Genomic DNA, 26576 nt, shown 5'->3' with positions numbered 1-26576 from the left:
CCAGAGCCTGACGCGGGGCTCGAACTCACGGACCGCGAGATCGTGACCTGGCTGAAGTCGGACGCTTAACCGACTGCGCCACCCAGGCGCCCCGAGACCAACACTTTTAGATACCTGAATCCCATCAAGGTTACTAGCGGCCGAGAGGGGACGGAGAAATGATCGACAGCAAGCAAAACTAAAGTCTAATCAAATGCGTTGCTGTTCATGGAGAGAAAATTGGGTAAAAGGTGAATTAGAAAGCAACCGTGTGGCATCGTTATCCCATACAGTCAAGAGAGAGAGGGAGAAACACTGAATCTGGCAGGACGCAAGTGACTAGGATGCCTTGGCGGTACGGTCAACCGCGTTTGTGCACTTATCATACTGACTTGTTCTACTTCCCTCTTAAATAAGAGCGAAAGAGCAAAACGGAAGTGCCGACGCTCAGTTGGGATCCGTAATTTACCTGGAGACAGACGCGGAAATCCTTAAGCAGATCTTTAGCCTCATTCCCACGTTCGTTGGACTTAACCGGTTGACTCAGTAATTCTTCAGGAAGAACCCCCCCCCGTGCCCAGGTGTGAAAGGAGGGTGCCCTCGTCTGGTGTGACTCGCCCAGAGCGCTCACTCGAGTGACGTCCCCGGAGTGATGAAAGTAACCCGTGTCCCCGGTTTTACTTTAGAGAGTAGCGAAGAGAAGATCTCGGAAGAAATGGAATTACATCCAGTTGAGAAGTCTCCGTGTGTTGAGCTCAACAAAGAGGATTACGATGCAGATTTCGTTCCACCTTCTCCAGAAGAAGTCACCTCTGCCTCTTCTTCCGCTTTAAAATGTCTCAGGTAAAACAGCTAGTTCATAAACATTGTTTATTTCTGGGATGTCTGAAACAATTCTCTTTAGCTTGGTAGCATCTGTATAGATTTATATCCTGCTTCTGCACAGTTTATATCTCAATGAAAGCGTCAGAAAATCCCTCTTTATACATTTTATTTAATTGATGGCATTCTAAAGCTGTAAACTTCCATTACTCTTAATTACATGGGACCTCCGAACAGTTTTATTGAGTTGATTTTTACAGGTGGAATATATTCCTAAAAATACTATATTTCCAAACTCTTAGACCTGAAATGACATAAAATGAACTCATTTGGAAAGTGACTTAGTAAATAATATGCCCTTTTTTTCTTTTTCTTTTCCTTTTTTTTTTTTTTTTTTTTGGTCTTGCAGTATAGAATTGGCCATTGTATTTGTCATTCTCTGAATTCTAGTAAATCGGTGACATGGTTGTGGTTAATTGGTAGTGTGGGAAAAAGATGGCACATATAGCCCATCAATAGCTTAAAAAACTAATAATCCACATTACCTCTGTCTCCCACCCAATCCAGACCACAGTCCAGTTGAGTGATAGAGGATTTACTGTGCTGTTAATCAATATTTTAATGAGAGCAGGTCCGTCTAGGATCCCACCTTCATCAACAAGGAGGTGTTTGCCTGCATAACCTCTTTCTCTGGGCTTGTGTTTTCACAGGTGGGTTGGGATGTTTGAAGAGATGGGAAAGGTCACGGTGTCATTACTGTTTGATGACGAAACTAAAAAACTGTAAGAGCTGCCCTGTCCTCTTCGCCCTTCCCATAGAAATTCAGACAGAGCTGTAGGAAGTGGAGGAACTGAGCGAAAGTTCATATGGAGCGTAGATTCTAAACCAGATTCTCCTAGAACAGTGAAGCAGCCAAGGCCCGGGGAGGAGCAGGCGTTGCCTGGGATGGTACACTTAATGGCAGATGGACAGAGATCCAGCGTAAGGCTGTTCCCCGGGCCAGACCGCTTCCCGTTGAACGCCTGCCTTTCTTTCCTCTATTCATTAAAAAAGTGTGTGTGGCCCAGATGACACTGCAGCCTGTTTAACGGGACACTTGCAGTGCTGCGGTTCCCTCAGACCAGACATTCTCTTTACCCGTGTTGAGTTCTGATCCTTCTCTGCATGTGTGTGTGATTTTTGCATTGCCGTAATCAACATGTAACTATAATGTTTTATTCTGCTGCTTTGCTCTTAACGTTATTTTAAAAACATTTTCCATGTTTCTACGTAGTCTTTATCTTTATTCTTTTTAATGGCCACATGATCTTTTGAGTTGTCATACCATGGTTATAGGTTGTTCGCAGTTAGAAAATGTTTATTTCCAAAGGAATTCCCGGCGTAGATTCTCTCTCTGTATTTTCCATTGCAACCTCAAATATATATTTGTATATATTTTAAAACCAAAACAGAATGTTCACAGACAGTACTCTCACCGTGGGCAGTACACACATAAATTTTCTTTTGTATTTTATCTTGTTTTAAAACACTGCTTGTGACTTCTGAATTAACTTCCAAGGTGGAACGGTCGGATAGTGAATAACCAAACGAGAAACATGTTTTGTATCTCCTGTGTGCCTAAACCTCCTTAGCTGGCCCCCAGACTTCTGCCTTCAGGTCCCACATCACTTCTTGAGCTCTGTCTCCAGTTATGCCCGTACAACAGCTCTAAGTTCCAAAGAGCTAAATGAGACGAACTGAAAATCCGGAAAACATTGCTAAAAATAGAATGTCTTTCCTTTGATTATATTATCTTTTTTTTTGACATTTATTGATTGATTGATTGATTGATTGAGAGACATAGAGAGACAGAGCATAAGTTGGGGAGGGGCAGAGAGAGAAGGAGACACAGAATCCGAAGCAGGCTCCAGGCTCTGAGCTGTCAGCACAGAGCCCGACACGGGGCTCGAACTCACGAACCGTGAGATCATGACCTGAGCCGAAGTCAGACGCTCAACCGACTGAGCCACCCAGGCGCCCCCTATATTATCATTTTTTAAGACTATGTAAAGCATAGTTATTCCTCATTGTTTGATTTACTTAGAAGATTGCATTCTAAAATCCTGCTTTAGGTACGTATAGTGATTCCTGAATATCAAGTAAAGAGAATTGTCTTTATTGTCTCCCCTCACGGTCCGTCACCTTTCCCTTACCCACCATTCAAGATTTCCTCAAGTCTCCCTCCTTGGCAAAGCCTTCTCACGTTCCAGAAGGCACTGTATTTCCATGGTACCCTCTCTAACACCATTTAGTGTGCATTTATTTTGTTTCAGGTATTTCTTGTACCTAGTCAGAGTGACCACGTTTGTATGTGTTGATAATTTTCGTATAATCTACATGAGTTAATCTTACGTACAGATAAATGTATTAGCCATGCTGGCCTAGCAAGAGAATCTGGAAAAATGCTTTGGAACCTCAGAAGAGAGGAATGTTAATAACTACGTGCTAGAGGAAGCAGAAGAGTAAGACTTGGACCGGGCCTAGAAGAAAAAGTGTGATTTGGGTCGGAAGAGATTAGATGGTGGGTTTCCCAAATTGAGAGGAGAGCGAGACAGAATCCTTCAGGCAGACCACACCGGGCTTCTGTGAGGAGTGGGAGCGATGCCATGTGATGCCACCTGGGGTTACTGAAAGGACACCTTTGGAGGTAGAGGTGAAAGGTCTCTTGGGGCCAGAAGATGGGAGACTTTGAAAGCCAGCCAAAGAAGTTCTAGAATGGAAGAGACAAAAAACATGTTTCTCTGTTCTGTCCCATATTGTCCGGCCAGTGGTGGAAAAACATCACAGAAAGAATTATGCATTTGGTCTAAGTCTGTATTATGGTTGGTTTTATATTTTTTAATTTGCAGTATATTAAAGGACCTTGATGCCTCTGACACAAAGGATGGTCCTAGCACATCAGAGGACTTGGCAAAACCCAAGGAGACGACAATGTGGCAGCCTGATCAAGAAACCAGCACAGACTATGAGGGTACAAAAATTATTTTAGACATAGCGCATATTTTAACTGCTTACGTTTGAAAACAAAGCGTGATTATATTTTTAACCTGTGGCTGTCTAGCGTGAGGTACATGAGATGGCTCTCACACAGAGCTGGGCCCCCACACAGAACCGGGTCCCCACACAGAACGGGCCCCCCACACAGAACCGGGCCCCCACACAGAACCGGCCCCCCCCCCCACAGAACAGGCCCCTCACACAGAACCGGGCCCCCCCCACACACAGAACAGGCCCCCCACACAGAACCGGGCCCCCACACAGAATGGGCCCCCCACACAGAACTGGGCCCCCCCCACAGAACAGGCCCCCCACACAGAGCAGGCCCCTCACACGGAACCAGGGCCACACACAGAACCAGCCAGTCCTCCACACAGAACCAGGCCCCTTACATAGAATCGGGCCCTCCCACAGAACCAGGCCCCTCACAGATCCAGCCAGTCCTCCTCACAGAACTGGACATCCACACAGAACCAGGCTGTCACACAGAACTGGGCCCCCTACAGGACCGGGCCCCCCACATAGAACCGCCCGCCCCTGGGTGCTGTGTAGCCAGCATCGACTTCGACAACTCAGAAACTTGTGTTCTCACAAGATAATTCATACTGTGTTTTGAAAACACTACTTGTTAGAAAATCATTTCTCATACTGAGCCAGAATTTGTCTTCCTGTAACTTTAATCCTCGTGAAATAAGTCTAAAGTTCTTAGAAGCCTCTCTCCCTACCCCACCCCCTGCTTTTTTTAGGGCTAAATATTGTCAGGTCTTTTAACTCTTTCTCCTAGACCTTATATCTTCCTGATTCTCCCTTGTATGTACTCTGGGGTTTGCAGCTTGATGTCCATGCAAAGTTTAATACTTTCTGTTTATTTGATGTTTCTAATTCATTTTTAAATTTTCTATTAACTAATACAAATAATCTAGATGCACTACAAGATTTTGAAAAGCAGCAGCCTCCTTTCCTGCTCCTGATTTCTATTTCCCAGGGGCTCTGTCAGTCTGGAGATCTGTGTCCTTCTGTCCTGGAGTTTTTTGGAATTTTTCTTTTTCTTTTCTTATTTGTTTTCTCTTTTCTCTTTCACTCTTCCTGGAACTTCTGTAATTTGGATTTTAGGCCTCCATGAGTTATCATTTCTATTTTCCACTTCTTGCTTCTCTGCTTTCTGGGAGGTTTACTCAATTTTATCTTTAACTCGTCTGTGGGATTTTTCCATTTAATCAAGCCGTCTTCCAAGAGCACTTGTTTTATTCTCTGAATATTCTGTAACATGTTGTTCTGGTCTTTTTTTTTTTTTTTTTTTGAGAGAGAGAGAGAGAGAGAGAGAGAGAGAGAGCGAGCATGCACATGATTGGGGAAGGGGCAGAAAGAGAGGGAGACAGAGAATCCCAGGCAGGCTCCATGCTGTCAGCACAGAGACAGACGCGGGGCTCGATCCCACAAACCATAAGTTCGTGACCTGAGCCAAAATCAAGAGTCGGATGGTCAACTGACTGAGCCACCCAGGTGCCCCTGTTCTGGTCTTTTCTAATGGGTCCTGTACTTGTGGTGTGTGTGTTTGCACAGCCACGTGTGTAGTGTGTGTGCACACATGAGCATAGTGGTGTGTGTGCAGGCATGTGTGTGTCACACGCACGTGTGTGGTGGTGTGTGTGTGCGTGTGTATTGTGTGTATACGTGCACGTGTGTAGCGTACACATGTACATGCACGTGTGTGGTGGTGTGCGTTATTTCTGTTTCCTCCAAATTTCTTTTTCTTTATTTTGGTCTCTGAATTTATTGTTAGGGAAGTCCCTGAAATACCTGAAGTCCTACTAGGACACTCTTCTGGGTGTTTGACAATATCAACTAGTTTAATCCTCACAGTGGCCTTGAAGGCAGTTTCTGTTATCCCCATTTTACAAATAAGGACACGAGGCCCAGGAGAATGAAATAGAACTACACGTGGTCGTGGAATTAAACAACAGCAGAGCAAGGATCGAAATCCAGCAGTCCTGAGGCTCTTGAGTTGACACTGGTAGCCGCCACACTGTGCTGTTCCGTGGCATTGTTTCACTGATAAAATGGTTGACTAGGACGGGGACGAGGACAGAGCCATATGGAATGTCGTTAGTGGTCTCTCAGGTGACATCAGTCCCTTCATCCCTTCTTGCTCAACTTGTTTCACATCTGCCTCCAGACTGTGTTTCTCTCCCTGGTCCACGGGGGGGGGGGGGGGTGGGGGGGGGTGCTGCTGCTGCTGCTGCAGAAGACTCGGTCATGTGGCTCCACAAGTCCGGGGTCTAAGGCAGCAAGAGAAAGAGCCTGGGACGTCAGCTCTAGAGTGACGCGGTCCTCGGGTACAAAACCCTGTCTTTTCCTACTCCTGGCTGTGTGATTATGGCAAATTAGTTAAGCTTCTCTGAACCTGTTTCTTCTATAACATGAGACCGGTATCTTGCTGGGTATTTGTCAGGATTCAAGGTTAAGTGCCAGAGTACTGTAGGCCTTCAGTAAGTGGTAGCTGTTATCATCTGCCAGTCTAGTAATCCCTTCAAAGAAGGAAATACATTAAGATTACTGGTTTATTTACATGAACTCTTGCTAACTCTATAATTGTTTCCTCTCCTCTTGAAGCTCACAAAGCAGCCATTTGATAACATGTTCTAGAATTTTGCCTTGAATTAACATCCACATCACCAGCCTGTAGCTTTTGGCAATCTGTTTAGAATTCTTTTTTTAATTAGAACAATGTTTGCTTGTCTTCACTCTTCCATCAACTAACTGTCCTATTCACTGGATTCCTCACGTATCAGTGGGATCTTCTTTGCGGGTTTGCTTTGTATTCTGAGGTGTAACCTGTCTAGACAAGAAGACTCGAGCTCCTTTTCAATAGCTGTATCTACCTCTGAGCCTATCTTGGCTTTCATTTCCTTCAGACCAGTGTTTATTCTCCTCTTTCCAATCTGATACCCGGTTCGCCATGCAGAGAAAACACGCAAACACGCAAAATGGGAACTCAGCAATTCCACTTGACCGTCTCATACCTCACATCCTTATTCGTGCCAGTCTCTAGTAAAAGTCCACTTTTCCCAAGTCACTGTCGCAAAGATGCTTGTCCCCTGAGCCTCTGCCTGTCTGCTCTTCCCCTCCCTCCTGCCCCTCAGAGCCCGTGACTGGCTGTCCTCCGTCAGTGATTTCCCGGCAGTCGCGTTCTCTTCTCTGCACATTGTCTTCCTCTTACTTGTCACATTGTCTCCTGAGAATGGCTTCCTCTGCAGCCCACCTAAACCGTTGATTTCCTGTTTATTTCTCCTGCTAACCTGAGGCCTTAGGGGTGGAGGAGGCATCTTCCTTGCTTCCCATTTCTACCCTGACCCAGTCTTTTCTTCCTTCATCTAAAGCCTCACCTCCTTTGACATCCTTTTTCTTAGTTATGTAACGTAAATTTTGAAAATGGGAAAATTGATCAGGAATCTCTCTCTCACACCTGCTTGCCTCTCTTCTACCCCATGTCTCCATCTCAGTCCCCCACTCCTTTCCATCTCTGTTTCCTGCTGCCCTCGTGTTGGTCTTCCTTTCAGGCTGTGTTTCCCTGTGTGGTGGCGGAGGACGCGGCCACCAGCAGCCTGTACAGTTTCTTGAAAAGAGAAGTCTCCTTTTCCAGTCACAGAATTCCCGGACCTGTCTCTCTCTTGAGCTGCCTTACACCAGATGCCCACCGAGGGAGAGGGGCAGGGGTCTCCCCAAAGAAAGTCTAAGTCTGTTACCACTGAAAGGAAGTGTGGATGCCAGGCGGACCAGAACAGCAGGCGGGGCTCTTGCCTGTCCAGCCCTGTATGATATACCTTCTATGGGCCTGGTAAGATTTACCCCTGAGGTTAGTTAAAAACTTTCCTAAATCGATCAGCCTCTGTAGCTTACGATGACGTAGGTTATCCTAAGCAAAATAGTAAGAATTAACCTGAAATGAAACGATGGTCACACAGTTACGGGCTCTCATGATACAGAATGGAGATGACGTGATTTCAGATTATTTCACAGGCAGATAATAGGGCAATACGTGGTAGTTTACAATCTTGTTTTTAAACTACTTCAGATTGTACATGCATGACTTATAAAATTTTAAGTCTTTTTCAAGGAAAAATATTGACAAAATAAAATTTTATAGCTAGACAGACCAGTTTACAACAGCAGCTTATTCGCGTGATGGACCACATCTGTAAATTAGTTGATACTATTCCTGACGATGAACTGACAGCTCTGGATTGTGGACAGGAACTGCGTCAGCATCGGGACATAAGGTATCTTACGTTTTCTTCTGGAATATGTATTTGATTGCCTCCCACCAACGTAAGTCAGAAACACACGGGGCAGAATTTCCAGGCATTCTGGCTGGGAAATTGAATAGGATACTGGTCACTCTGTTTTGTGCTTTAAACTTACTTATTTATAAATTTATTTGTTGTTTTCAAACTGCCCCTTTGGAGATTGAGAAAAAGAGACTCTGTTTTGCCACAATTTGGGATGGAAACTAACAATTTGCCACAATTTGGGATGGATATACTTGTGCGGCCTACCGTGGTAGACTATTCCCATCGAATGTGGTGTTGTGTTTTCTCTTCAGAAGGAAGCTCCTGGCCGACGCCGACTCAAATACAAGCGGTGCCCGTGTTCTTGGTTCAGTGTGGAGGTGCTGGCCCGAGGCACTTGGTGGCCCCCCGGAGGACATGGCGTCTCTTTCCTCTTCGGAAGCATTTTCAAACAGTGATTCCTGTCCTACAGGAAGTTGTGTTTTTGTTAAGGAGTTACATTTTCCACACCTTCCCTCAAATTCCAATGCTGCTAGGGAATGTGTCCTGGCCACTACCCCAGGAAAGACAGGATTCTCATCCCCCACGAAGAATCCCTCTGAAAGACCGTTATTCAGTCCCCATTTACAGAAGTCCTTTGTAAGTAGCAACTGGGCTGAAACACCAAGGATAGAAAAAAGAAATGAAAGCTCTTATTTCCCGGGAAATGTTCTCACAAGCACGGCTGTGAAAGATCAGAATAAACACACTGCTTCACTAAATGACTTAGAAAGAGAAATCCAGGCTTCCTGTGATGTTGATAATTTTGACATAGATGACTTTGATGATGATGATGACTGGGAAAATATAATGCATAATTTAGCAGCCAGCAAATCTTCCACAGCTGCCTATCAACCTATTAAGGAAGGTCGGCCAGTTAAACCAGTATCAGAAAGAATTTCTTCAGCCAAGACAAACTGTCTTCCATTGGCATCTGCTGCTCAAATTAAAAACTCAGAGTCAATTCAGAATTACACTGGTAAGTTTAAAATAAATTGATGCTTATATTTTATATGAAAACATAACTGTCCAAAATCGGAATTGTGTAAGAAAAATGATAGCACATCGTCCTTGCCTGAAAAGTACATTGTCTCTATGCACATTTCTGCTGATAATATGAATTACAAATCACTGTTTCAGAAGCAGGTTGCTCCTTTGTCTCTGCGGCAGCTGTAGTCTTATACAACGCGTAATTATAACCTATTGTAGTAAAGCTCTAAAGTCATTACAAATGTGCCTTGCCTTTAAATTAACATCTTTTGGTCCCTAAAACAATAAAGCTCATAAGGGCCAAGTTTTTAATGATTTAAGGGATGAGTAAAAAGCAAAGCTGAATTTATATGTTAAAAATGTAATTGTGTATTTTTAGAACTCTGATGATGAGAACTGATCAATTTATAAAGTAGAGAAACATGTCTTCTGTATTAAAATATAAAAATGCAGGGCAATCTAAGAAAGACACGAAGTCAGAAATTCCTTAAGTCAAATTCTTTCTTTGGGCCTAAAATCCTTTTAATTCATTCAACAAATATGTATTGAGAGCCATTCCGTGCCATGTTCGGTGTCAGGTTCTGGTAAGAGGTGAAGAACAGGTCATTCCTGTCCTCTTGGAGCTCCCAGTTTAGCAGGAGAAGTTTTGGGAGGAGTGCAGTTAGCCACTGTAAAGGCTGCAGAGAGAAGCCAAAATTAATTTTAAAACCTTACGTCAACCGTATAAAGTTGCCACAAAGTGTGTTTTAACCGGAACAAGTTTATATGTGTAAGGTTTGATAAAGTACAGCCTTCCCTGTTTTTGCCATCGCTGACTTAACACCATGGAGGTCGTTCTCATAGTTATGCCATTGACCTTTAAAATAACCATTAATGGATTTATTTTTATATCACGTTAGAATGTGTCATACTTGATGCTCGCAATTATCGTTGAGACAGTCGAGTGTTGGGATTAGAGAGGCTGCCCCAGCTGGCGTGAGCACCTCTTGTCCTCTGTGCCAAGCAGGGGGGCGGACGTGAGACACACGGTAGCAGAAGAACCAGGAGAGGCTGAGATGACTCCGAGGTTTCAGACCCGGCGACTGGGGAATCTGTGACACCATTAGCAGAGCAGGGGAGTCGGGAGGCAGAGCAGATTGGGAGGAAAGCCGAGGGGGGCTATTTTAAGACTTGTTGAGCTTCAAGTGTTGGTAAGTCGTTCGGGTAGAAATGTCTTGCAGACTTTTGGAGATGCGCGCAGGGCTGGAGCTTAGGAGGGCGTCAGCGGGGCCTTACAGAAGAGATCTGGGCATTCTGTGCACACAGGTGATGTTGAAGATCAGAGGGCTTGGAAGATTCTAGGAAAGGATGGCTGAAGAGCCCAGTCCCAAGGGTCTGCAAAGACTCCCACAGTTAAGGGGCAGGTGGAGCCAGGGAAGAGAATTAAAATAGAAAACCCATGGTTGCCTTGAAGGTCAAAAGAGCAGGAAGCAGGGAATAAGTGCAATCGTGGTAGGTGCTACCGAAAAACCAAGAAAAAGGCTGAATTTGACCCTCAGGACGTCTCTGGTGGCTTTAACATTTGGTGGGGATGAAACCCTGATAAATGGTTAAAGAACGACGTGCTGCAGGGAAATGTATGCCTTGGATTACGCGACAAAGGGTAAATGCTAAAACTGACTTGTTAACAATAGTGCACTGATTTTTCTTAACATCGATTATTTTCTCAGACAAGTCGGCGCAAAATTTAGCATCCGGAAATCTGAAGCGTGAGCGTTTCCAAAGTCTTAGTTTTCCTCATACAAAAGAAATGATGAAGATTTTTCATAAAAAATTTGGCCTGCATAATTTTAGAACTAATCAGCTAGAGGCGATCAATGCTGCGCTGCTGGGTGAAGACTGTTTTATCTTAATGCCCACTGGTAGGTATTTTTAGATGTAAATTGGCAGGAGTCCATTGGCAGATGTTAAATGAAAACCCTTTAATAGAAGTAAAATGAACACCCACACGATATTTCTGTCATTAAGGGACCTCTGAACCTCCCATGCCGTCGTGAGAAAGAGCATTACTTCCGTCCTCTGTTGACGCGATAACATTTAGACCTTTCAAGATGTTCACGTCAAGGCTGCTTGTGTTGAATTGATCTAGAATTTTTCTTGGGGAATTTCTCTCTCTCGCCCTCTCGCTCTCTCTCTCTCTCTCTCTCTCTCTCTCTGGTCTAAATTAGTCTGGAACATGAATAAAAAAAATTACCACCAGAGACCTCGACCATCTCTGGCACTTTATCCAGTACAGTCTGGTGTTGAAGGGTGGTCGAGACCGTCAGCTGTGGAGTGATGGCCTGGCCTTAACGCTCAGCTCTGCCACTTATTCGCCATGTGACCTTGGGTGAGGCACTTCACCCCCAGCCCCAGTTTCCTCGAGTGTGTGGCAGGGGTGATAGGAAACTACCTACTTCACAGAATGTCCTGGGGATTAAATGAAAAGCATTTAGCGTGGTTCTTCCTTGGCCTCAGTTTGAAGAGATCTAGGACTTTCCGTCGTGTCCAAGTAAGACTATTAAAGATGAGGTCTGGGTAAGAAGCACAGGAATCGGAGTTGCCGACTTAGATGTAGACTTCCCTCTGCCTTTTACTCAGCTCGTCTGTGACTTTTAGTAGTTAGTTACAGCCATCGTTATAAAAATTATGTTGACTGAGCTTCGGAGTTTTTTTCAAACTGGTTTTAAAATTTAGACGACACTGATTTAATAATCAGCATTTCTTATCTCATTAACTTGTTCACTCTGTCTCATGCTTTGACTTGTTTGGTATTTCAGAACTGAAGCTGGAAAGGACCCTGACAGTGATCCAGTCCCATGGTTTCAGGGCTTTTCATGGTCCTCTTTAGGGTTTGGGGGGCCTTTTTAAGGGTCTTCCCATCCCAATTTCAACCTCTTGATTTATGCAGATAAAGATTCCAGATAAGGTTTCTCTTAGACAAAACAGACAAAAACAAAAACCAAAAAACCGCCGATGTAGTACATTTTGCAGGTGATGATGTTGAGGCGCGGAGAGGTTGGATGCACGTCTAAGTCAGACAGCCTGTAAAGTGGCAGAATAGAAACGAGAACTCAGCTTCCGGATCTTTCCTTGACATTTACACATATACACCAGAATGAAATGTACTTACTCCACGTGCAAAAGAGGGGAATGTGGTGGATAGTTCTAAACAAACAAACAAACAAAAACAGTCGAAGGCCTAGAAACCGCCTGGCATGGGCTTCTACCATTAGCGAATGGGAGAGGTTGAAAATCAGAGACTAATCGTTTTAGTTATCCTTAAATGTGTACTGATTGTCTCACCATTTTGAACTGGAGCTACACAGAGAGATGGGGATGCATCTCAGAATTTGTTTCTCTTCATCTTCTGCTGGCACACACAAGCGTAGTTCTACCCTTCTTTGATCTCAAAGGAAGATTGGGAATATTTCCTTATCGATAAAAGAGTACAGCAAATAAAAGCTCAGATTTTAAGCGTTGAAAGGTTCTTACTAGTGATTTAAAAAACTGAGATCCTGAAAGCGCTTTCTGGATCATCAGAGAAATATTAAACCATGTTCACCATGGTCTTCAGTGTTGTATATTTTATCACGTTTTAAAAATTGAATATTATCTAAAATAATTATTTTCACCCTAATACTGTGATAGAGTACCCCTTGTACTGCACTTGGATTTCTCAAGTAGACTTTTAAAGCAATTGTCTTGCATTTCAGTTTCCTGCCCTGATCCCTGCTTTTGGCTTCACGTGTACCTACATAAGGTGTCCTGGTAATTTTCACACACTTAAATTGTCTAAATATTTTGGCTCATTCTAATATGGCAAACTGTTGGCACCATGGGGACTATCACTTGGTGTCCTGTTAATTACTTTTAAATATTACTCTGTGATTTACTTTTTAACTTTTGCCTTCATGCTCTCAAGATAGAACCTGATAGGTTTTGTTTGTTTGTTTTGTCCTTTCAGGAGGTGGTAAAAGTTTGTGTTACCAGCTCCCTGCCTGTGTTTCTCCTGGGGTCACCATTGTCATTTCTCCCCTGAGATCACTTATCGTTGATCAGGTCCAAAAGCTGACTTCCTTGGATGTAAGTTGAAACACTACCAATTATAACTAAAAAAATACCCATAAAAACATGGAAATAGTTATATGTCAGTACTCTGGGTAACACCTTTTTTATTAAGTAGTTCCTGGATTATAAGAATCAATCAGCAGTTCCGCATGTGAGCGAGTCTTTGAAAATTCTAAGGAGATAACCTTCTGTAGTTGAGTCTAGAAAAATGTACTTTAGCAAGAACGTTTAACCTGTGTTTTGCTGATGTGAATTTCTTGTACTAAATGTGAGGCTTTCTTTTATTCCTGCGAGATAAGCATACTGGCTGGTCCCTTAATACTTTAAAATGCATCACGTGAGCGCCCCACCCGCGTGACCCTCCTCCTCTTGGCTGTGGTTGAGGAAGTATATGAATGCATCCTCCCGAATCCCACATATTTTCAAGGTTATGAGCCGCCACCCCTCGAGACCACTGGTTTGATTTTTCTTCCCAAGAATGTCTTTGTGCCGTGCCAGTCACCACCGTGCAGCCATCCGTGATGCTTCCTGTGGCCCTTCCAGTGTCCTTGTGTGGGAAAATGCTGGTGATGCCTTTACCTACGCCAACAAGAGCCGTACATTGGGATGGGAATCTCCGGGGTACTGAGTTCATATTTACAGATAGGAAAAGTAACAGCAGTAAAGAAAATAGAAAAAAAAGAGAGAAGGAAGTAAACAATGGGAATATTTTGACTTATGCTAAGAAAAGTTTTCTTTTTAAATATGTGCCAATTATTTAATTATATTGAGACTGTCTCCCCTTTTGACAGGTTTGCTATGTGACTTGTGAAATATTTATGAAACTGAAGGATAAATATATGCTTAAGTCAGATTAATGTATAAAATATAAATTGTTTACTACTTTTATACTTAGATTCCAGCTACTTATCTGACAGGTGATAAGACTGACTCGGAAGCTACAAGTATTTACCTGCAATTATCAAAAAAAGATCCAATCATAAAACTCCTGTATGTTACTCCTGAGAAGGTTTGTATTGATGTCATTATTTTAAAATATGATACTAGAGCTGTGTTAGGAAAACAATCTGGTTCTCCGCCCTGAGTAGGGAAACACCCAGTTTCCCTCCTGCGTCTTCCTCCTTTACCATCACATAGAGTATGTCACTCCTGGTGACCAAATGTGTAGAGGTTTTTCCTCACACCGAGCTCTCTGTGACCCCAGCAGGGTGTCCTGCAGTTTAACTCAATTCTGACGTGGTCTACACGGACAGTGTCAGATACCACAAGTTAAGGGATCGGCTCCACAAGATGGTTCCCACCCTTCTTCAGATGCCAATTGCAAGTAGAAGGTCCCCAGGTTACCCACAGTTTCTGTCCAGTTTGGCTAACAAATCGGAGGTTCCCGTGACTACCTCCTCAGGTTGGATTAATGTGCTAGAGTGGCCCACAGAACTCAGGGAAACACGTTTACCAGTTTGTTAAAGCATATGCTAAAGGCTGCAGATGAACAGTCCGATGAAAGGTCCACAGGGCGGGGACTGAGAAGGTCCTCAGCACAGGAGCTTCTGTCTCCAGGGAGTTGGGAATGTGTGACCCTCCCACGTTGGCGGACGTGTTCACCAACCTGGAGGCTGGTCGAACCCTGCGCTATTGGGACTTCATGGCAGCCTCCTCATGTAGGCATGACCAGTCATTAACTCCATTTCCAGCCCCTCTCTCCTCTCTAGAGGATGGGGGTGCTACTGAAAATTCCAAGTTTCTGATCATGGCCTGATCTTTCTGATGACCAGCTCCTACGCAGAAGCCATCTAGGAGCCCACCCAGAGTTGCCTCCAGAAAACAAAAAACGCTCCTAGTGCTCTTGTCACTTGAGAATTTAGAAGGGAGTGGCTCCTGGGTGGCTCAGTCGGTTGAGGATCTACTCTTGATTTTGGCTCGGGTCACGATCTCATGGTTGGGTTCATGGGATCGAGCCCCAGTCGGGCTCTGCCTTGACATCTCGAAGCCTGCTTGGGATTCTCTCTTTCCCTCTCTCTCTGCCCCTCCCCCGCTTTCTTGCTCTCTCAAGTAAATGAACTTTAAAAAAAAAAAAAAGTCAGACACGTAACCAACTGAACCACCCAGGAACTTAAGACAAAAGACAGGTCAGATGCTTGTCAAGACATGGATGCCAGATGTGGTCATGGCTACTGGGAGGTCACTGCTTCTAGGCCCTGTCACAGGTCCATATGTGCATGTGTGCATGTGTCCCCAGACAACGTGTATGCCTGCAATATACATCTGTAACCCTGTTACCAGTGTAAACGTGTGGTGAACCTCAGTGCTTGCTAAATGTAGTGAATATGCTAGAAGGTCTCATTTGCAAGTTTCCATTACTCCTGCTAATTCTCTTGGTACATTGAAGTTAAGTGCTCATTTATGTGGAGGTTGTTGTAATACAGCTTCAGTTGTAGTGGAGCTTGAAGACAGCAAAGTCTTTAAGCTGATGTGGTGTGTAATGTTTTCACATCTCTAATGCATATACTTCTGGTCTAGGTGTGTGCGAGTAATAGACTGATTTCCACTCTGGAGAACCTGTATGAGAGGAAGCTCTTGGCACGTTTCGTGATTGATGAAGCACACTGTGTCAGTCAGGTAAACACCGGCTTTTATATCTTGAAATATCAGTAAATATGTACTGCCAATGGTCTGTATATTTGCAGAATAGAGAAGGGAACAGTGAATTATTCTATCTCGCTGAAGAATAAGGTGGTTCTTAATACAGTGAGCAGCGTTTGCTGTTTATGTAAGAAAGATGCAAATAGTCTGAAAAGCAGTATTTTCTTTCCAACTAGTGGGGGCATGATTTTCGCCAAGATTATAAAAGAATGAATATGCTTCGCCAGAAGTTTCCCTCTGTTCCAGTGATGGCCCTTACTGCCACAGCTAACCCCAGGGTACAGAAGGACATCCTCACTCAGCTGAAGATTCTCCAGCCTCAGGTGTAAGTTGCTGGAAGTCATGAATTTAAAAACCCTGGGGCATTGGTTCCCACAGTGCTGCACATGAGAATCACGTACCGAGCTTTAAAATCCTGGTGCACAGATCGCACTCGATGTCAATTAGATCAGAATTTGGGGGCTGGGAGCCTTTATGTTTTTAAAAATCCCCAAGTGATTCCAGCGCTCAGCACAATTTGGGAACCAAGGCCCTCGGGCTTTTCTTTACTTACTGAGATTAAAATTATCCTAAATACCTATTTTGGAAATAGGGACAAAGTATGTACTGTACCTGTTAATAATTTATGGGACCTGTTATCGTCCTGGTAGCGAATTATCTTTGATTTATCTAATTTCGGCTCCTACGTATTCTGGAGTATACATCAGGAAATAATCGGATGACCCTGCTTTGTCGTTTTCCTGAAGTCCCAGGATGTTGAAAACAGTCCAGAAACTGTGTATATGACAACGTTTATACTTTGTTTTCATCTCAACAGCAAAGTGCTTCTTTTGGCCACCAAATCCATAATCACTGGTAATGGAAACCACTGTAAACATTATCTCCACATATATAGGTTGTACTGGATCGTTTCTTACCTCTGTGTGAGTTTGTGGACAGGTGCATTCTCTGATAGGCTCATTCACTCAGCAAGTATTTACTTAACAGCTGTTGTGTGCCAAGGTTAAAATATTTTTCCCTTCTAACTTACTGGTGGGTGCTTTGAGTTTGAGGAATGCATGAAGGAATGACTAGTATATTGGGGTGAATATTTAAAAGCACCTCTTTTGTTCCTTTGGAAATAAAGACAGTAAGCTGGCTCTGTCAACACTGCCATCAGTAAAAGCAGCATTTCTCAGGTTATGAGAAGAACCAAAGGCCATGTGGAGGGTGTGAGGGGTCAGGAGAGGAAGAGAGCTGTAAGGACCTTTGCAGATTAAACTGGCATTCTTGAGCACACAGATCTTAGAGTCCTCCAAATTTTGTGTGTGAAGTCACAAATTTGGAATGGAAGGTTTTCATTTAATCTCACTTGCGGGAAGGATGTTTGTGTAGAATTTGCGGGACGGGGAGATTTTGCTTCCGTAATTGATATGCATTACATTATTTTAGGTGTCATACTTCAGGTTCTAGTGAATAACTTACATGCTAGAGATTTGCTTCTTTAAGTACTACATTTATCTGTGAAAGCTTTTTTTTTTTAATAGGCAAATGTTTTTAGCTTTTTTTCCATCAATTTATACCAGATACAGCCTACCGTTCTTCTAGGCTAGTAATATTAATTGCTAAACCCATGTAACTAAAATTGTATAAATTCAATTCACTTTTTGAGTAACTTTTTGTAGGTATAGAATTTGTCATTTTTGTTTGAATAAACATTGCACATGTGTATTTAGAGACAGACACCTTTAATATCTTTTCCTAGTTTTGTGGGGAGATCAGCCTAGAAAAGCAATAGATTGTACATTTCCTGAGTCTAGCATGTGGTGCCCTGTGCATAATTGGCACTCAGTAAGAATGAATAAATGGAACATATGGAGGAATTTTGGTAAATGTGGGTAAAATATGAAAATTTGGGCAAGTCTGTTGATTCCTTAATATATTTGGTACTTCTATATTTGGGAGGGTTTAAATCTCTTAGTGGAAGTAAAAGATTTTTAACAAACACTTTCTGGTACATTTTTTCCTGATCTTTTTTGCCAGTAGGCCCCTTGTTTGGATTAAATTTACCCAACTGCTGCTGCGTCACGGCCCTGCTGAAGGCAGGTGTCCCCAGAGGTGGGGTCATGGCGCCCATGCTCTTCTCCTGCTGCTAGTCTGTGGTAATCTTCTTCCTCTTTGGGAAATACAAGGGTGGATAATAAAATAGACTTTATTCCTTTTCCTTAGGACCTTAAAATATAAACTGAGAAAGAGAAGAGAGACAGCCATGTATGGACAGTAGATACAACAATAATATTAGAATACAACAATAATAACAGCTAATAGTCACATATGTAGCCTATACAACGTGCCAGTTACTGTTCTTGACATTTTATGTGTATTGACTCATTTACCCACACAAAAGGCCTTTGAGGTAAGTTCTCCTGTTTTCCTCACTTTGTGGATGAGAAAACTGAGGCATATGGAAATTAAATAATTTAAACAAGGTCATATGCCTCACAACTGTGGGAGTGAAGAGACTTCAACCCAAACAATCTGGTTTTAGAGCCCTTGAAATACTTTCTAATAAATTGCAGAGTGAAGTAAGTGGTAATTAGAGATGTAAATTATGACTGCAGGAACTCAGGAAGGCAAGATTGATGATAACCCAGAATAACAACTCCTTGTTAATGAGGCGGGGGTCAGATAGGGTTTCATATAAAGGAGGAGGGCTTTGTAGGATGAGTAGTCTTTTTTGTAAGCAGCTGTAGTGAGATATAGTTTACATACCTTGAAATTCACCTATTTAAAGCAAGCATTTCTATGATTTTTTTTAGTTTACACACAGGGTTGTGCATCCCGACCGCTGTCTAATTTTAGAACATTTTTGTCTCCCTTGAAAGAAACTCCATACCCATCAGCAGTCAGTTCCCACTTTCTCCCATCTCCCCAGCCCTAGACAACCACTAATCTGCTTTGTGTATTTATAGGTTTTTGCCTCTGCTGGACATTTCATATACATAGAATTTTACAAAACATGGCCTCTTGTGACTGGCCTCTTTCACTTAAGTGTAATGTTTTCAAGGTCCATCCGTGTTGTAGCGTGTATCAGTACTTCATTCTTTTTTATTGACAAAAAAATGTTCCAGCGTATGGGTACTCTACATCTTACGTATTCATTTATCACGTGGTGGATATTTGGGCTGTTTCCACGTCTTGGCTCCTAGGAAAACTGTTACGAGCGTCTGTGTCTGAGCTGTTGCGCGGACACGCGCTTCCATTTCTCTTGGACGTATATCGAGCAGGGAATCGTTGGGTCACATGGTAACTCTTTGTTTTACTTTTTGAAGAGCTGCCAGATCGTTTTCCAAAGCGGCTGCACCACATTACATTGACTTCAGTGGGGGGGGGGGGGGAGGTGCAGTTTCCCCCCACCCTCCCCTTCCCCATCCGTGTCACCATGTGTCTTTTCAATGATACCCATCCTACCGGGTGTGAAGTGGTGACATTTTAACAGGTAGAGAGTGAGAATTCAGGGCTGAAGTTCCTGGCATCAGAGTCCAGATCAGATCCAAGGAGCGGTGAATAATCTGTAGGATAAGTGGAGCAACCCAGAGAAGGGCCAACCCCGGGAAGGAGGCTTGATCCCATATCGTGGTGGGGCCTTGGCGTTTTTGTGATGCTGAAGTGTGTGGACTTTATCCTGTGGACAGCTCGACCTGGGAAGTGGTGACCTGAATCTGATGGTAGAACGATGACCCTGGCAGTGGAACAGAAGATGGAACAGAGGAACAAGAGATCAGAGGCAGGACGGCCCGTAGGAACCCCACCGTGGCGTTCTAGGAGAGAGGGGACGGTGGTGGAAACAGGGGAAGAGCACGGAGGGGACAGGGTCAAGGGAAAACACAGTTGCATCCGTAAGACTGGCAACCAGTGGCGTAAGAAAAGTGAACAGTGGAAGTTTATGTTAGTTTCTGGTACCATTGACCACGGACATGCAGGAGAGGGGGTGGAGGATGGGATGGGTGGTGAATGTGATTTTTAGATCTGTGGTGTGGGGGGTGTTCAAGGGGTAGTGGAGATGGCCACGTCCTCAGTCTTCATACTTTCTCTGGTCATAATGTGCTTCCTGAAAGAATTGGAAAACTGTACCCCTTGTATATTTCTAACCAGACACCAAAAATGTTTCAACACGAGTTTTAAATAAAGAGAATGAGGTCTATCGTAAATAACATTTTTCTATAAAATTGTTACCTAGCCCTTTTAAATGTATCCAGTAGAATATAAATATAATAGCAATTTTATACCTACTTTCACTCACAAAACACATTAAAATGTTTAATTTTACACGTCTTTAAAAATATCTTTAACAGATATTTTACATCTTTCCTCTTCCTCTTTGAATTCATATTTCTCTTCAGCTTTCCTCACAGATTTTTATCCTAAGGTGATATATTTTTCTGAATGAAATCTTGTTTATCATACCTATAAGAAAAATATGTATACAAATATATGTATATAAATGAAAAGTTGCTTTTAAATTTCCCATACTAAAATTTTCTTCCAGATTGAATTATTATAATGATTATATATAACTGATCAGAATAGACATTTTTTCAATTAGCTGATACATCTGTGGATGAATCGACTCCGTCCATATTTCTTGTTTTCGTAGATGTAAGCAGTGAGAACTGTTACTCACATAAACTTGTAGATGGGAATGGAAAGCATTTTATTTTAGCAGCGACACTCAATTATTTGAGTTTTTTCTGACGTATATGCCAAAATTACATAATGATCTGTCATCAAAAATTATTTTTTATGATCTGTCAGCTGACAACTCAACTAGGTCCTTTAAATTTTGTGAGAAGCAAAGACCTGTAAACTCTCTGACTGGCAAAATAAGTCAGATCATTACTCACTTTACTTTTTCTGGGAAACATACTATAAAAAAGTTTTACCAAGATTTATCTAATGACCATTGCATGTTCTTGTTCCTCCTTCACTTAAATGAGTCTTGTATCCAGTATATTCAGAAGAGTTGGGGAAATCAAAACGCTGTTAGTTTCAGTAGACCTTTTCTAATACATTTTGACGTGTGTTTTTATCGTATGATACACTTTTAAATAACAGCCTTGTCAGAACTTTGTGGCTGCCAGTTAGCTCTTTCAGATACCGGGACATGACTCTGGAACGTAATTGGCCAAGCCAGTGTCCATTGCCAAACCAATCACCTACATTAAAGTTATTTCCATTTATTTAAAGGGAAGAGTCTGTCTTTGTTTCTCAGTTCACATGAACTATTTAGTGCACATTCCCATGACAACTATCTCAGCTTCAAAAGCAACTAGAGCTTGAGCACAAATTGATTCCATTTCCCGACACATCACTTAAAATGACAGGAGTTTGATACCCTGGACCTAATCATAGTTACCATGTTAATGTCAGTTGATATCAGTACTCCCTCAGTGAAGATACAACGGAATCTCAAGCTTTTTTTAAAAAAAGTAAAATCTTTATTGAGATACAGTCAGGGTGCCTGGCTGGCTCAGTTGGTGGAGTATGTGACCCTCTGTCCTCCAGGTCATGAGTTTGAGCCCCACATTGAGCAGAGCCTACTTAGAAAATAAAAATAGATAATTGACACATCATAAAATTCACCCATTTAAAGGTTAGAATTTAGTAGGGTTTTGGTATTTTCACAGAGGTGTGCAACCACCCCCCATATCTAAGTGTAGAACATTTCCGTCACCCCAAAAAAGGAAGCTAGCACTCATCAGCAGTCACTTCCCATTCTTTCCATCTCGCGTGTCCATCATCTCCCCCGAGCGGTGTTGTCAAGGCTCATCCGTGTTGCCACATGTATCAGGACTTTGTTCCTTTTTATGGCTCAATGATCTGTTGTGTGGGCATTCCACATTCACTTACGTATTCTTTAGTTGATGGGAATGGTCTCTAACTGAATATTTGGAAATTCCAAACATCCCATTTTCCAACAGGCCAATAAGACAAACTCGAGGAGACTGTTAACATTTTCATCGGAGCACATGGTGCACCTGCTGCATTTAGTCAAGTGGCCCATGTGCTGGACTTGGGCAGTCCTTTTGCAGTAGAGATTCTTGTTTTGGTTTTGAGTTTGAGGTCTGCAACTTTATTTCCTAATCTCATGTCACTTTATTACTTTTAGTAATTTGACTAAGTTAATTAGTTAAACATTTCTAAGTTTTTTTCAATTACGTCACAGGTTTTAAAACTTTTTCAGATTACGTGCCAGTTTCTGATCACTGCTTTATTGAGAGGTAGTCCATGTATCATACAACTCTCCCATTTAAAGTGCACAATTGAGTGGTTTTTAGTATACTCAGAGTTGTGCAGCCATGACCACAATCAATTTTAGAACGTTTTCATCACCCTGCACAAAAACCCACGTCCATTAGTACTCACCCGTCTCCCCCTCACAGCCCCCTCAGCCCGTGGCAACCACTAACCCACCTTCTGTTTATAGACTTGTCTATTTGGGGATATCTCATATAAATGGAATCATGTGATCTGTGGTCTTTTGCGAGTGGTTTCTTTTACTTAGCACAATGTTTTCAGAGTTTATTGTTGAGTAATATTGTTTTTTGTCTGGGTACGGCACATTTTCTTCATCTGTTGGTGAATACTGGTGGTGTTTCCATTTGGGGCTATTACCGATCACTCTGTTCACATACAGGTTTTTGTGTGGCCCTGTTTTCATTTCTCTTGGGTCTGTACCCAGGAGTGGAATTGCCCAGGTGTACGGTATCCCTGATTTTCACCTTTTGAAGAACTGCCAGACTTTTCCAAACATCCCCACCGGCAGCATAAGTGGGTTCTGACTCCACCTCTACTTTCTCTTGTCTCTTTTTTGACCCCGAGCTCCTTTTTTTTTTTTTAATTTTTTTTTTTCTTCAACGTTTTTATTTAGTTTTGGGACAGAGAGAGACAGAGCATGAACGGGGGAGGGGCAGAGAGAGAGGGAGACACAGAATCGGAAACAGGTTCCAGGCTCCGAGCCATCAGCCCAGAGCCCGACGCGGGGCTCGAACTCCCGGACCGCGAGATCGTGACCTGGCTGAAGTCGGACGCTTAACCGACTGCGCCACCCAGGCGCCCCCTTTTTTTTTTTTTTAAATACATAACCATTGTTGTGCAGTTACAGGTTACAGTGTAGGTAACAAGACACTTCCTGACGGTAGTCATGATGTCAGCGTCATGCTGGTGGGGGGGCTCCTGCACCATTCCCAGCCTGCGCCCAGAGTAACTCAAATAAGTTTTAACATGATCTACATCATTGGTACTCCCGGGCCGTTCTTTTTATGCCATCATTTTATCAAGACTGTGGTTTCCTTTGCTGTGGCAGTGATTATAAATAATTGACTGAGAACGATCAAAACAGTCCATGGATGAGGCAGTCTTTTGCCTCCTGCCTCCACCCCGCCCCCGCTGTGATCCACTACCCACCCGTTCTTTGGCCATTTCAAGCACTAGAAGGGAGGACTCCGTGCTCTGTGCACGTGAACAGCCTAAGAGGCAGGTTCAAAGTGCCGGTTAGCAGCAGTCTTGCAAGGCTCCCAGAGTGCTGCATCCTGTGACAGCAGCCAAGGGCGCTACACTTTACTCCCAACACAAATATGGAAAGCCCTCACAAGACATGAAGCCCTACCAAGGGTTTCTGGTACTTTGATTAAAGAAAATTTCACCTACACACCCGTACTACATTCAGTTTGCTCCGTGTGGTGTCCTGGAGGTTTTTACTGCCAGACCAGTGCGCGGCCGTGAAGTTCAGGACAGGTGAAGAGCAGGGTTGGTTGGTTGGTTGGTCGGTTTTTACAAAGTGAGAGGACGGCCTCGTAAAGGGGGCAGGCGGGGCCGGGGTAGCGCGCAGGGTGTCTCGGCCACAGGAGTGTCCTCAGATCAGTCTTCTCGGGAGACAGTCCACGTGCAAATGGAGGACCCGCAAACTGACTCGTTTGCGGTTGTTGTCTTTGCTGATGTACCTTTAGAAGATCTTTGTGAAGTTGGGGTACGCGTACCCCTGTTTCAGACCACTGGTTGAGAAAGAAGTTGGACGGCGGTTTAGAAGTGTGAGGAGAAGCCTGAGTCGGGGCCGGTAGGGCCGACGCTCAGTGCTGCTTAAAGAAGGCGATGCGGGGAGGAGGGAAGAGGCCCCCACTGCAGGAGCAAGCGTAGGAAGCAGAGAAGGAGACAGAGAAACTCGAGGGCTCAGCGGGGAGGGAGCAAGCCCGTGGACCTGAAACGGTTGGTGCCAGTGGAGGCTTTCAGGGACGATGCCGACGACACGGAGTGACGGAGGGACCGGAGAGTGAGGTCTGAACGGAGACCAGCGCACCCCCTGCAGGCAGCCCCACTGCTCCCTGGCCGTCTTACCTGCAGGGCCGTCCCGTCAGGAACGCGGCTGCCCCCCCACATGGAACTCATTCGTTCGTCCTAAAACCAAAGAAGTTGATCCTTTGGAGCCTGGGTTAGTGGGGGAGTCCCTGCAGGGCCCGGGACCCCGTAACAATCCCCTCACCTTTCTTTAGTTTTAAAAGTTTAGGGGCCCCTGGGTGGCTTGGTCGCTTGGGCGTCCGACTTCAGCTCAGGTCATGATCTCACGGTCCGTGAGTTCGAGCCCCGCGTCGGGCTCTGTGCTGACAGCTCGGAGCCTGGAGCCTGTTTCGGATTCTGTGTCTCCCTCTCTCTCTGCTCCTCCCCAGTTCATGCTCTGTCTCTCTCTGTCTCAAAAATAAATAAAAGTTAAAAAAATAAATAAATAAAAAATAAAAGCTTAGATACGGGGGGTGCCTGGGTGGCTCAGTCGGTTAAGCGTCCGACTTCGGCTCAGGTCATGATCTCACGGTTTGTGGGTTCAAGCCCCGCGTCGGGCTCTGTGCTGACAGCTCAGAGCCTGGAGCTGCTTCGGATTCTGTGTCTCCCTCTTTCTGCCCCTCCCCCACTCTCACTTTGTGTCACTCTGTCTCTCAAAAATAAAAAAATAAAATTTAAAAGCTTAGATAAAACAATCTTAGTAGCATGGTAATGGCAAAAGCCAGAATGGAGGTGACGAGAATTGAAATTGGATGTGTGGTCAGTTGGTTGGGGGCGTGAGTGTCTTCTGAGAAATTTGCCACTGGCGGGCAAGGCAGAGGTGAGGTGCCACCCGCAGGGGAGCGCAGGGACAAGAGAAGCTTCTGCTGTTGGGGGTATTGGTGGCCCTAGAACATATTCACAGACAAAGGGGAAGAATTGGCAGAAGGACCTGAGATACAAGAGCAGAGAGAATGGAGAAAAGCCCCCTGAGGAAGCAGGAGGGAGGAGGCAGGTGAGCCAGCAGAGAAAGGGGGCACATGTGTGTCAGAATCAGCCCATGCCCTTTGGGGCGCAGAGCACAGGGCAGCGATCCGTGATCCGGAGGGCTTTGGCTCCCGCTGCTGCCCTGCAATCAGCTCTTTATGTCCGCCATCAAATTTTGGGAACATTGGCGGCCTAAAGTGTGTGTTTTCTCTGTGATTTTTCAGTTTTATCCACCTCTGCTTATAATTGACCTCGTCTTAGGGACCGGGCTCCTGACTCACCTGTCCCCTCTACGTGTTATCTTCCACAGCCCTCCTGATTCCTTGTCATCTCGTCCCACGGACATTTGTTCCCTATCACCGTTCCCTCCGCAAACACTTAACCTGACTTCCCCTCGAGCGTCGTGTAATGCAAGCTGCCAGGGACCATCATCCGCTTCAGGTGGCTTGATCATTAGGTTCGCATTGTGGAAAATCAGTGTTTGATGTATAAAAGTGAGTAAAACTATATTTTCTCTTAATAACAAAATTTTCTCTTTGGGGCTTCTAGGTTTAGCATGAGCTTTAACAGACATAATCTGAAATACTACGTGTTACCGAAAAAACCCAAAAAGGTGGCATTTGATTGCTTAGAGTGGATCAGAAAGCATCACCCACGTGAGTACATGTGACGAATTATGTCTAGAAGTAATAAGTAAATATTGTGGTATTGGTACCACGATAGAATGTGTGTGTGCATGTTAAACATCGCTTTTCCCATGACAGTAGCACTAACTAGCTATTTATAGAACAGCAAATCACAACTGCCTCACTGCTGGAAATTGTAAAATCCCATTTGGTTTGATAACAATAAACCCTAAGAAGAAGTATATGAGATGACCCCCCACACACACACACACACCCGTGCTATAGTTCGTGTTTTCGGCGTCTCTCCTCTGGCCCCTGTCGGTACAGATTCTAGCAGTCTGTGTGTTAGGGGCTTCTCCCGAGGGTCTGCCTCGGAGTTCTGTTACCTAAGATGAGAGATTGCGAAACTCGTGGTAGTTTTCCACGTACCCCCTGCTCCTTTCCCAGAGAGAATTGTTCTTGGTGACCACCTCTAGTTCGTGTTTTTAAAATTAGTGTACGTGTTTGTTTGAGCAAATCAGACCGTGCAGAGAGGTGGACCAAGAAGTCGTCTGTGATTTCCCTTCCAGACCCCCTTGTCCCGGGTGGCAAATATAGATAGCACGTTTTTGTCTGCACCTTTGGCTCTGCCACGGAGAGAGGGCTTTTTCTTTAACGCCTCTCATTTTGTGGTTTTCAAAACGACACATAGAATATGTGCTCCTTGAAGAAACCAAGAAAGCAACAAAAAGAAAGAAGCAAAAGACAAGAGTCACCTCAAGACAAGTCGCCGGGACCATCTGGGGTT

At 43.9% G+C, this 26576-nt stretch overlaps 1 protein-coding gene across 5 annotated transcripts in view; it reads left to right on the top strand.

The window, feature by feature from the left end:
- BLM (BLM RecQ like helicase) overlaps positions 1-26576 on the top strand; it is an 89874-nt gene that overhangs the window by 31507 nt on the left and 31791 nt on the right. For 3 of the 5 annotated variants that reach the window (XM_047086623.1, XM_047086624.1, XM_047086625.1), the window contains exons 4-13: positions 666-822; positions 3690-3811; positions 7985-8117; positions 8441-9144; positions 10865-11056; positions 13141-13259; positions 14140-14253; positions 15762-15860; positions 16061-16209; positions 25713-25819. In XM_047086623.1, the coding sequence (XP_046942579.1) occupies positions 666-822; positions 3690-3811; positions 7985-8117; positions 8441-9144; positions 10865-11056; positions 13141-13259; positions 14140-14253; positions 15762-15860; positions 16061-16209; positions 25713-25819 (1896 nt within the window). Of the gene's footprint in view, positions 1-665; positions 823-2847; positions 3812-6097; positions 7676-7984; positions 8118-8440; positions 9145-10864; positions 11057-13140; positions 13260-14139; positions 14254-15761; positions 15861-16060; positions 16210-25712; positions 25820-26576 lie in introns of those variants that run through there. The other 2 variants (XM_047086627.1, XM_047086626.1) reach the window with 2 other exon arrangements.

Source organism: Lynx rufus, unplaced genomic scaffold (genome assembly GCF_022079265.1).
Source record: "Lynx rufus isolate CCGP_SWC_20201006 ecotype Redwood Valley unplaced genomic scaffold, mLynRuf1.p SCAF_21, whole genome shotgun sequence".
Lineage (NCBI taxonomy): Eukaryota > Metazoa > Chordata > Mammalia > Carnivora > Felidae > Lynx > Lynx rufus.
Note: the sequence above shows the minus strand (reverse complement) of the source record. Positions and strands in the feature narration are given on the sequence as shown.